This window comes from Phaethon lepturus, unplaced genomic scaffold (assembly GCF_000687285.1).
Source record: "Phaethon lepturus isolate BGI_N335 unplaced genomic scaffold, ASM68728v1 scaffold13608, whole genome shotgun sequence".
In the NCBI taxonomy this organism is placed as follows: domain Eukaryota; kingdom Metazoa; phylum Chordata; class Aves; order Phaethontiformes; family Phaethontidae; genus Phaethon; species Phaethon lepturus.
Window position 1 is genome coordinate 25,617 of NW_010559798.1, and position 12,562 is coordinate 38,178.

Genomic DNA, 12,562 nt, shown 5'->3' on the forward strand with positions numbered 1-12,562 from the left:
CGTATATTTTGATACGTCTTGAAGACAAGAGTATTGAAATTTACATTGTATTCTGATTTTATTTTTTTTAGGCATAGCGGCAATGTTTGTATCCTTTCTGGTGGGTTTATATTATAATACTATTATTGCCTGGGTAATGTGGTATTTCTTCAACTCCTTCCAAGAGCCCCTGCCTTGGAGTACCTGTCCTCTCAACGACAACAGAACAGGTATATTTTGTGAAGTATTGTATTTTGTTGAGCAGCACATTTTTCCATTTCTAGGAATTAGCCTAATTGAGCCTCTTTCTGTAAAACAACAGCAAGGCATGGCAGTCCTGTCAGGAACATTGTGCTATTTTAATATTTGTGTTTTGTAAAAATTCACATTATATAAAATGTGATCAATGCTTAATCTTTGAGACAAACTTTGACTTCTTGTATGAAACTTCAGGGCTGATTTGGATGTGTTCAAATACCGAATATTCACAAAGTGCAATTCTAGCATAAACATTAGAATTTTCCATATTTAAACGATATGTTTCATCCGTCTCTTCACCAACAGTCCTCTGTTAGCGTATTGAAAAGGAAAAAAAAAAAAGGGTGCATAATCCATATGCAACACCTGTATCTCTCAATATGACAACAGTCTATAGCCCCTTGGAAACTGCTTGGTGACAGCAGCTTTGTTTTCTGTAGTCAGCCCTGCACGAAACTATATGAAGCAGATTTTTCTAGTGGGTCGGTGAACAGCTCTTCAGAGCTGCTAACCTCACATTTTGTAGGAAAAAAGAAAAATTATAAAGATAGAAGAGTCTTTGAGTGAGCTTCAAAGATTTTCTCTGCATGTTTGAATTAATAGAAATAACAATAAAACCTGTATTAAAATCCCTGCTAAACAATTCTCTTTTAAATCTCTCATTTTTCCATGAAACCTACCTCTAAGTACCTGAAATTTGCCAACAACAAACTCGTTGGCATTTATTCTTTAACTTCCTTTTTTAAAAAAGGACATACAGCATGACAACCGTTTTATGGTTACAGGTTACATAGAAGAGTGCGCCAAGAGCTCTCCTGTCGATTATTTCTGGTACAGAGAAACATTAAACATCTCCACTTCCATTGACGATTCAGGCCCAATACAGTGGTGGCTTTTGTTATGTTTAACATGCGCATGGGGTGTAGTGTACGTGTGCACAATCAGAGGCATCGAAACAACAGGAAAGGTACTCTGTTGTGTTTTTTTTAATGAGATTATATTCATTATGCTGTTGTGATTCCTTATTCATACAGACTTAATCATACCGTAGAAACTGCCTACTCGTTGATTAAAAGCATGTCTAAAACTTTGTGTGTCATCACTGGGGCTGATTTTTGAAGAAGGAAGCTGAATGCAATTGAATTTAATTTGATTTGATGTAGAGATTTTTGTGAGGAATTTGGCTTCCTTGTCCTTGTAAGTCCTAGTAAAACATTCTTTAGGTATCGCAACCTTAACATTAGTATTAACCTTTAATGCAGGATTGAGAGACTCTGCTTTTTTGCTATAGGCTTTCTCTTCAAAACATACATATACAGATTCATTTGGGTTTTCGTCAGCCCTTAAGATTATCTCTCTAAAAGAGTGACAAATGTCCTGCTTCCCAGTGAAGCCCTAGGAGCCCATCCTTGCATCGGCAGCATCAACCTGATCTCAGGGTGTAGATCATTTTTTATGCTGCTTTTGCATGATCTGAGTTGAATTTCAACACTGAAAAGTTGTCTTAAATGAGCACTATAACTGTAAAAATGTTTATTATCAAAATTTACTGCATATACTGTTCCTCTTGAACACAGTTTTCTGTAGTATGTTAATTGTGACTCACTTGAAACTTGCCATTATTGTTAGTCACAGTACCTTGTTTATTCCCCTCTTTTCTTCCCTGCAGTGCTATTTTTATTCAAGTGTCCTGTTTTATTTAAGTGTTTTATTTACATGTTTCTTGTGCAGGCTGTGTATGTAACATCAACTCTTCCTTACCTTGTGCTTACCATTTTTCTAATCCGTGGCTTGACGCTGAAAGGATCAACCAGCGGAATTGTGTACCTCTTCACCCCTAATGTAAGTCACTGCATGGTTCACCCCTTCGTGAAACACGATGTAGTTCTCTCTGTAATCAACAACGGATTGAAAATTAGTCCCCTCCATCGGTGCTTCTCTAAATGTCCTTCAGACACCTTTAAAATCTTGATTCTGGGGGAGGTTAATCCTTTGCATCAGATGTAAAATATACATATACACACACAATCTCTCTCTCTCTTCAACTCCCCCGTCAAAACCCATTATAAAAAACGGAAGGATCATCACAGAGCAATGCAATGGGGTTGCCATCAGGGGGCTTGCTTTTTGTCCCTCTGTTCTAGTTAAGGACAAGTCTAACTTTAGAGTGCAAATCATCCACTTGGGAGTAGAACCCATCTAATCAGTATGGCTACATGGACAAAAGACCTAAGAGAATGTTTTAATTATGCAACAGTTTTTAAACAAAATTAAAAGGGGTTTCGTTTTCCATGAGAAGACCTCTGAATGGTCATTATTAATGCTAAATAATAAGCACCTTTTCTGGAAACAGGCATGGCAGCTGTCATCTATGGAAAGTAATTTGTTTCTCAATTTTCAAAATACTTGTAGAAAACCTACACAGAGGTTTTCTTTTTGGAAAGAATTTAAGTTTCACAATAGTATTGACCTATTTGTTAGCATTCTTCAAAAATGGGGAGTTCTGCATGGTTAATGTTCTTGGTTAATTGTTGTTTTAAATCCCTTGTATTCAGTCTAAAGAGCAAGGTTGCATATGCTTAAAGCTGTATGTCTGACACCTCAGGTTACCGAGCTGGCTAACCCAGTGACATGGCTGGACGCGGGTGCTCAGGTGTTTTACTCTTTCTCCCTGGCCTTTGGAGGCCTCATTTCATTCTCCAGTTACAACTCTGTTCAGTAAGTAGCCAGGCAAAAGCCAAATTTTACATGAATATTTCATTCTTTCAAATGAAGCATGTCCACTTCTGCCCTGTCAGTCATTACACAGTCATTACTTGGGACCGGGACACCAACCCCTCAGCCAGGTAAGGCACACCTCCGACTGATCCTAGCTCTCCTGAGCCAAGATTTCAGGTTCCAGGGCTGATTTCCTGCAAAAAAACGCGGTGGTGCAGGCTAGAAAGAAAGGGACTGCCTGCCCCCTACCAGCTGATGAGCAGGAGCTTCCTTCGCGGGAGTGCGCAATGCATGGTGTTGCCCTTCGTCTCCACGCTGTCAGAGCTGGGTGATGGTACACACTGTTCAAAGCAATTTACAGACCACAGTTTAAACCTTTAGCTTAGAGGTTAGAAGATATATCTAGAAGTTTTGAAATTCAAATTCGGTTCCTTCCTTTATATATGCGATGGGGCTAGGGAAGAGAGGGAGTATAGACTCCCATCACCCGGGGATGACTCAGTCAGCAAATTATGACATGGTGCTATGTTCTACACTCACCCTCCCAAAATATTGGAGCAACCACCAGTGCCTCTTGGTGCCTTCCATCCCCTCAGCACTGTCCTCTTGAAAGACAAACTGTGCATTCTCTGAACCTAGTATTTTTTATAAATGTCTCCAAATTAAGTTTTGGTTATCTGGTTTGGTCATGCATTAAGAAATGTGTGTTTCAGTTTTGGCTCAGGTTTGACCGCAGCACACCAGCATTTCAGCCACTGATGTAATTCCCTGACACCACTGTTGATTTCAGATGTTTTTCAAAAGTTCATCTAGAACTTTTGGTGCCTGCAAGTCTCAGTGCAAGCTGACAAGCCCAGTTAAGGTCCAAGTTAATGTTTCCAGAACCATGAGGAGCAGGGCTGAGAATGTTCTGCATCTTTGCAAAAGACCCAAAGAAAAGGAGCAGTGTCCTCCTGCTTTTTCAACACACAGGGCTGTGGCACCAGGTCATGTTCCTTCAATTCTCAATCATTCACAGCTTAAGGAGGAAACGGCAGAAAGTAATGAAATTCCCATGGAGATATAAGAAAAAAACATGCAAATCCCATAGTGTTACGCTGTGGTGTTGGGCAAGAAGTGCCTGCAGCAGAGAGGTCTCTACCAAGCAGTTTAACTTTCCCAAGGGAAGAGCTTGTCTGTCCAAACTTATCTCCATAACGTTCCATCATATTTCCAAAACTTGAGGACATTTTGAACCATCTTTTGTCCAACAATCAAACAAAACCGTTCCCCAGTGCTCTTGGCTACTGCAATTTCACCATGCCAAAGTGCTGTGGAAGCTTTTGGTCACTTTTCCCTTCTGACTGTCTGAATTCAGACCCAAATCCTTCACCTTGCAGCAGAATACCCGAGCAGCTGAAATACAGCCTATGGCAATGTGTGTCTCCAGGCATGGAAAGGAGGAGGCATACTTTTTTGCCCCCATGTTTTACTTTCCATCAACCAGATGTGGAAACAACTCAGGCAGTTATTCCTTATAAGTAGGATTATTTGAGGGGGAAAAAACAAAACAAAAACAAAAACAAAAACAAAAACAAACAAACAAAACAAACAAAAAAACCAACCCCCCCCCCCCAAAAACCAAAACCAAAACATAACTATTAAGTTGCTGAAGGCACCAAGTTTCAATTCACTAAATCTCTCTTTAACAGCTTCACTTGTATACTCTTACAGAGCATACTGGTGTACATAAGCATCTGTAGACTACTTTTCTGTTAGTTTTGATAGCCAGGTTTTAGTATTTGTTTTGGGAATGTGTTTGAAAACTGTTGTTTCTTCTCTTTGAATTGCAGTAATAACTGTGAGAAAGATGCTCTGATTATCTCGGTGATCAACGGTTTCACATCCATCTATGCAGCAACTGTCATATACTCCATCATTGGATTCAGAGCCACAGAAAGATATGATGACTGTTTTGACAAGTAAGTTTTAGGAAAAAAAAACCCACAGAATATGCAGGTGTGTGTTTGGCTGAGGCAGCTCTGTTAACCTGATGGTAATGGCTTTATCATTTCTAAACAATTACAGCTCGTGACCAACATGGTATAGGATGACCCATTACTGCAAAAAATTTAAATCAAGTGGTATCAACCCCATAGGGAGTGGTAATTATTTGACCCATCTTATTTTCTACATAGATACTGCATAAGCAACCATATTTTACATTATTCCTTGATGTTTCCGAAAAGTAACAAGGGAGGAAGAGAATATTCCATGTTTGAAATTTTTTTAAACAGTTCTTTCAACTATAACTGCAGTTTATGTAACAGTTTCTATTTATATAAAGGTAGATTCAGTTTGTGATACATTATTTCACTAAAACACGCTAGAATATCTATAGTTTTAGAGGTAAATGTGAAAAATCAGTCATTTGCAACAACAGATATGAAACACATTCTGAAAGAATGCATTTACTTAATGGATAAGGCAAGTTTCAATAAAATGGGTTTTGTGAAAAACTGGATTTTACATCACATACTTCAAAACCAAACAAACAACAAAAGGATACTAGGCTGCTGCTGATGTTATTTCTACTATGGTTGATGTCAAATCCTCAAATGCCTCCTGACATAGTGGCCAAACTTCGCAGTTCTGCCTTGGACATCACTTGCAATGAGGCGCTGAAAGCGCTGCCCATTTCAAGAAAGCTCCCCGTGACCAGGCAGTTCTGACAGTCCTGCAGAGTCCACAGCTGGATCACAGCGTAGGCACCTCAGGTATTGCTGGTGACTCTGCATACTATGTTGGGAAATTACCCAAATTAATTAATGAAATTCTTCCCATTTTACTTCATTGAATGAAGCTCCACCAACCACTGGAAAATTGTCTAGAAACTCTGGGGGGAAAAAAAAAGAAAGCAGAATTCACAATAATCTATGCCTGGTGTGCTGACATATGGCATGAATGTAACATGCCCCGGTCCCTGCGTCAGCTCTGTATTTAAATTGCCTCCTGGAGAGCTTAAATGCTTCGTTCTCATCAGAGGTACCTAATTTTACCGGAGCAATTCAGACCCTCTTCTATCCAGGGCTGCCAGACCCTCAGGTTCCGGTCCAGTTCCTCCACATCAGCTGTAAAAGTGCATGATACGTAACTGCAGACACCTTACACATCCCCAGAGCTGCCCAGTCTGGGAACTGGTGCCCAGCCTGGAGCGCAAAGATGGGCACCTACCTTCTGCACAGGTCCCTGAGTGCCCATGCATTTAGCTGCCATCTGTGCCGCGAAAGACAGTATCAGAGTCGCCTTGGAAGAAGAAAGAAAGAATTGTGCATGCACAAAACTGCTGGATTTCCCAATGTCAAAATCTGATCTTGAGCAACAGAAGCATTGCTTCCTTTGTATCTTTATAAAAGACATCTTTCTCTTAATAAATTGATGATGAAAATTAATCCTGAGGATGCTTACATCATTTCAAATTTCTACTATTTCACTTTTTCAGAAACATTCTTACTCTGATGAATGCATTTGATTTGCCAGAAGGCAATGTAACCCAAGATAACTTCAAACAAATGCAGAAGCTATGTAACATGACTGATCCGACGACTTTTGCAAGCCTGAAGTTTGACTCCTGTGATCTGGAAAGTTTCCTGAATGATGTAAGATTAATACCCTGACTCCTATCGATACCATAAATATAGCAGGAACACATAGCAATTTTTTAATTGCCTAATGCTTTTTCTTCCGAGGTTGTTGGTTTTTTTAATATATTTCCACTGACTGATTGCATTGGCTTGGACTGCTCTTGGACTGAAGAATTACTGTTGTTTACCCTGTTTTGCTTTTGAGGAGATAAGCTGTTTAATTCCTCTGAAAAGTATTGGGAACCTATCAGACTAGTAACTAAAACCACAACTGTTCTAGGCTGACCTCATGTAGCTGGCAAAATAGCAGTGCAGGTATTTCTCTGGAACTGGTTGCAGCCGTGGTGGGACGAGATGACTAGGGAAGAGACTCCCAGAGCGAGGAAGCAGCTGGAGCAAGCCCTGTCCCCATCAGTACGAGTGTGTCACGACACAGAAAGAAGGGACCTTGACAATGGGGTGAAAAAAGTTACAAGAAGGAGAATTAAATGGGTGCCCCCCCTTTTTTTTTTATTAAAAAGGTGGTGAATTACAGGTGAAAATAGGTGTCCATAAAATTCCATGAAATAGAATTTGTAGTGCAATTACAGTAAATATCTTGCTGCATTAGGAGGTCTTTGTGGAAACAGAAAGCATTAAGTATTGTGGTATGGTGTAGCATACACCAAGTCTAGTGAATATTAATGCGAATTTAAGTGCTGCATGATGTTAATGAGCCTAATTTTGGAGCTTCTGAAATCTTCCACAGGGAGTTGAAGGAACTGGCCTAGCCTTTATCGTGTTCACTGAAGCTATCACCAAAATGCCTGTCTCACCTTTGTGGTCCATTCTCTTCTTCATCATGCTCTTCTGCTTGGGTTTGTCATCTATGTTTGGAAATATGGAAGGTGTGCTTGTACCTTTACAAGACCTTAAGATTATACCCCCCAAAGTGCCTAAGGAACTTGTTACGGGTAAGTGCTTTTTTAGAGACAAGTGACCTCCCCCCTCCCCAGGCAATAGCTTGCAAGATGAAAAATCAACCCACCACCCATCTACCTTCTGATCTGGCATGGTCCTAAGTCTCCTGGATAACCTACTGAAGGTTTTCTCATGTCCCCCAAGGGGTCAGGTCCTGTGAGGGCCCTTCTCAGCCTGCGGGCAGCTGCTCACCCCGTGGCTTGCCTGTCAGCCTGCTGGTGGTGATTGTCATCTCCTCCATTGGAAAGCTGGAGGACCCAAGTCTGTCACCCGGGCAGGATTTCTCTCAGGGCAACATCGTCCCACCAGCTAGGAGGAAGAGGACCTGTTTTCTCTCCTCAGCCTTCTCCCGTTTTGTTTGCAGCATCTCCCACCTGTGCGATGTTAGGAGAGTTTTGCCACCTTACCTGCACAGAAGCAGGCCTTCTCAGAGTACCACTAAAAAGTAAAGTGGTTACCTTCAGGCTGCAACTGGATTAAAAATTACTTATAAAGCTTTCTAGCTACTGGGAAAATATCTTGGGGTTTTTGTTTGTTTGTTTGTTTGTTTTTCTTTCTTTGCCTAAATGTGCTGTTTTGGTTTTTTTCACAGGTCTCATTTGTGTGGGGTCTTACTTGATAGCTTGTATTTTTGTGCTGAAGTCTGGTAATTACTGGCTGGCTCTATTTGACAGTTTTGCTGGCTCTATTCCCTTGCTAATAATTGCATTTTTTGAGATGTTTTCAGTCGCCTACATCTATGGAATAGACAGGTATGAAATACAAGTTAAACATTCTTAGAAACTAGTGCACAAATTGATTAGTTGTATAGTTGCAATCTTGCTACACTTCAGTGCTTATCATTTCTGTTACAGAAATCGCTGAAATGATGCAAAATTAGTTTAGGGTTGCTTATTGATTTAGGTTTCTAAAATAGTTCTCAACAGAAGGAAATTAGGCTTTGTCAAGAGTGTGGTGGGAGCTTTTATTTGTACATGAAAGCTTTCCGCTTTTCTATTAACATATTATAATAGATAATTCTCTATGACAATCAGCTAAAATAAACACATCCCTAAGAAACGGCAAGAAAATATTAAGCATTAGCAAACGCCCTGGAGTATAATAATATGAAAGCAAATACTATATTTTTAAAGTAGGCATCAGAATGTATGTATTTGCACGTCACAAAATGCCTCTATAGCTCATTTACATTTTAAATATGATGGCATTTGCAATAAATCCTCTTCAGAATAATTGCATCAAATATTTAATTAGCAGAAGAAAAGTACAAGCACATTGGCACTGAGCTGAAAGTTTAAAGCAGAGGTATATACCAGGCGTCTTCAAAGTGAATGCTTAATGGTGTTGTCCCACGCCGGGATCTCCAGGCAGGCTGCAGAGATTGTTTTACAACAGGATGCAAATCCAAGGCTACTGAGATATGTTCTTAGCTGATAGATTCAGGACTTTATCAGTTGTAGCAGTGAGTAATTATCCTATCAACTTTCTAGAGATGTGATAAATCACATTTCACCATCTTTCTGTTCATAATTAATACATACGAAATATGAAAAAAGCGTGGGGACTTCAGTCACCCGTAGTTTTTGCTTGAACCTGTGCCAGACCCTGCAGCTGTGCTGCTCCTGGCGATGAGGTGAATGCCCTTGTGGCCCGTCTTCCCGTACGTAGAGTTTTATATGACCTGAGGAGGTATGAACCAACTTGGGTAAGTTAGACAAGCAGAGGGAGTACCCTGGCGAGAGGAGGCTTATTTAAATTTGTTAAGGACAGAGGAGTCTGTGTTGATCACTTCTCCTTCCCTTTAAAATCTCAGAACGCTTTACAAAGTCAAATTAAAACTCTTCCCAGGACATAAACATGGGCTGAGGCTATAGAGGGGTGGGGACTGATTCAGAAAAGAGCTTCACACCCAACTTACATGTTCCTGGCCACTACATATCACTGTAACCCTCATTAAGTACAGAGTTTATCAGGGCTGCCCAAAGGTGGTGGTATCTGCCCCGGATGAGTTTCCATGACCTTTTTCCGAGAAAAGGTCATTGGTAAAAAGATGGCTGTCCTGCTTGAAGGACAACCCGCTTGTTGTCCATGGCACTCACGTGAACTACACCTGGACACGCTCTGCAGTCAGGGCTCCATATCATTTTAAGAAAGATACCTAGATCTTGGAAGGTAGGGATGAAAAGATAAAATAAATTTATGTAGTAATTGAGACTCAACCGAATTCTGTGTGTTGGTCATAGCTGTAGGACCAACTGAATAGTCCCCTCAGACTTATCCCCATTGTCTGGAAAGCCAGACAAGAAGGCTAACAATAGAGGCCCCAAACTTCCAAAATAATATTTTTTAAGAAGTGTGTGCACATGGTACTGCATCATATGTAGAGGTCATAAATTGGTTCAGGACTTACTCAGATAGTTTCACTCTCAATGCAGGGGTTGTTTCTTCTTGTGGAGATGTTTTTTGCCTCATTGTCCACTTCATGCTCTATGAACAACCCAAATAACACATTTTTAGGTGTTCTTAATAATATGTAAAGTTAAGTATTGTTTCAGTACTCAACCTGAAAAAACTGGTCAAAATCCAAATTAAGCAAACATTATGCATAGAATCTAATTTTAAAAAGTATTCCAATTTGCTTTTGCTCTTTTTTAATATTGTGTCACTCCTCCTAATTTATGCAGCCCTGAGATGCTTACCCCAAAATTCTGAAACAATAACTGCAACACGCTATAGGGCAAGTCCATCTGCACTGACTCTTTTGTGCTGAAACTATTTCCCAGATGCTTCACAGACTTCTCGAAGGAAGTACATTCCCGAAAAGAATTTCCCTGACTGACTTGCTTTTGAGAACTACAATTTAAAAACTTTTAACGTGGTTGCAGCAATAACTGCCCGAATTTGAGCTACTTAGGTCTAAGTCCGGATGTTGTTACCAGTCCTCGTTTCACACTGGCATTAGCCAAGTCCTGGCAAGCAGAGCTCGGTGTAGTTTGGACACCCCTGTTTATCAGCAGGCACCCTTTGATCCTGACCAGTTTTTACTGTCCTGAGCTTCCTGTTTTTGTTTCTAGGTTTAACAAGGATATTGAGTTCATGATTGGACACAAGCCCAATATTTTCTGGCAGATTACCTGGAGAGTTATCAGTCCTCTCATTATGTTAGTTATCTTCTTCTTTTATTTTGTGGTGAAAGTTAACGAAGAACTGCTCTACAACGTTTGGGACCCTAGCTATGTAAGTATATAAAACTAAAATTTTTATTTAGATTTATTTTATGTATTCTTCTTTAATGTAAGAGTCATATTCATCTTCCACCTGAAACGGTTTTCCAGTAAAAAACATACTACAAGACATAAAGCAATAATAAAAAGTAACACTTAGAAAAACGAGCCCTGAATTCGGCTGTGACGCCTGCAACTGGTATATAATGACACCTGAGTAGCTTTTCCGAAGTGGACAAAATCAAAACATTAGTCCAGTTGTCAGGCAAGACAAACAGATGCCAGTTCCCCAGCCGGGATTATAGAAGAGCTGGAAATGTCACAACCTTTCTCTGCTTGACAAAGGACCAAATCTGTGAAGCCATTTTGATGTTGCACTTGTTTCTGTGTACATTTAAAATCACAGAACTGCAGAAGAAATTAATATTCATTAACATTAATATCCAGATTTCTTCTTTCTTCTTCCAAATGTATTGGTGTGATTTAAATTATAATTGCAGCAATAGGTTACCTACTTTTCCTTTCTTCCCCTTGCAGAATAAAAAGCTGTATGTGGTACAGAGAGAAGGGCGTATTAGAAAAAATGTGGTTCCCATCATTTTCTGTCACCCCATCTCTTCCCTGCCTGTCTAGCTCTGCTTTTTGTTCTCTGGCATTATACCAGTCGCCTTCCCTAAAGCAGAAATGCTTTAATTTTACAAATTAAGTGTGCTGCATGGCTATGTAGCACACTTAATTTGTAAAGGTGAATTTTTATTTTCGTAAGACAGAGACAGAAAGGGAGAGAAAGGCAGACGGGGAAATGGGACTGCTTTCTTCTCTCCTCCTTGGCAACCTCACTGCCTTCTTAACAGTGTTTCAGCCTTTTAAGTGAAAATAAGTCCAAAACAGCTGAGGCTGGAAACCCTTGAGCTGGAAACTGCAGTGGAAGTGGCAAATTATTGTGCCGTTGTGGGTAGCTACTCTTCTGATTGCATTTTGATCTGTTGAATTATTGAATGCGTGCATGTTCCCAGGTATTTGCTCCTCACGACTTTCTACAACTTGATTTTTCACTCTTTCAGGAGGAGTTTCCCAAAACACAGAAGGTTGAATACCCCAACTGGGTGTATGCTATTATTGTAACCCTCTCTGGAGTGCCTAGTTTGTCCATCCCTGCCTTTGCCATCTACAAGGCCATCAGAAATTGCTGTCAGAAAACAAATGATCGTACGGGCCTTATGACCTCCACGTCTGAGAATTCTGTCAATGGAAACTTAAAGCATTCACCATAAAACCATTTAAAAAATGTGGAAGAATGCTTTGTCAGTGAGAGAAGTAAAAATATTTTTTTTAAGGAATCCAGAGTTAATTTTATTTTCATAAAAGGATAACTATGTGCTGTCTCCAGGTAAACATTTGTTTACTTAGCAATGCAATGCACTGTGAAGAGTTAATGGCTTGGCTCCCGGGATCAAAACAGCCGCATCTGCGAGTGGTTGGGGCACCAGGCCAAATCATTTGTGCTCCTTCTGGTTTTGAAGCCAGCTTGTTTGAAACTGGCTTGCTGTTCTCTGTTTGGGGATGCACTGCGCTTGGCGTGCCGTAAGTGACTCTTCCATGTCCGATCGTTCTGGTTGGGTGGCCAATATAAAGGGTAATTTTGTACTGACTCCTCTTGCACATGAAATGGTTTTTACTTTACATGCCACTGCGTTGCACAAAGCCACCATTATTACACGTCTCATGCAGAAGTTTAAAATATTTAATAAAAACATTTCTAAATATGAGAATGACAAGTCTGATTCCTTTCTAATTCTG

At 40.1% G+C, this 12,562-nt stretch overlaps 1 protein-coding gene across 1 annotated transcript in view; it reads left to right on the plus strand.

Moving 5' to 3' along the window:
- SLC6A19 (solute carrier family 6 (neutral amino acid transporter), member 19) overlaps positions 1 to 12,063 on the plus strand; it is a 22,529-nt gene extending 10,466 nt beyond the window's left edge. The window contains exons 3-12 of the mRNA XM_010293491.1: positions 72 to 209; positions 1,023 to 1,204; positions 1,969 to 2,079; positions 2,843 to 2,955; positions 4,788 to 4,916; positions 6,437 to 6,593; positions 7,327 to 7,531; positions 8,131 to 8,290; positions 10,613 to 10,775; positions 11,827 to 12,063. Of these exons, the coding sequence (XP_010291793.1) occupies positions 72 to 209; positions 1,023 to 1,204; positions 1,969 to 2,079; positions 2,843 to 2,955; positions 4,788 to 4,916; positions 6,437 to 6,593; positions 7,327 to 7,531; positions 8,131 to 8,290; positions 10,613 to 10,775; positions 11,827 to 12,036 (1,568 nt within the window). The 3' untranslated portion in view covers positions 12,037 to 12,063. The remainder of the gene's footprint in view (positions 1 to 71; positions 210 to 1,022; positions 1,205 to 1,968; positions 2,080 to 2,842; positions 2,956 to 4,787; positions 4,917 to 6,436; positions 6,594 to 7,326; positions 7,532 to 8,130; positions 8,291 to 10,612; positions 10,776 to 11,826) is intronic.
- The last annotated feature ends 499 nt before the right edge of the window (positions 12,064 to 12,562 follow it).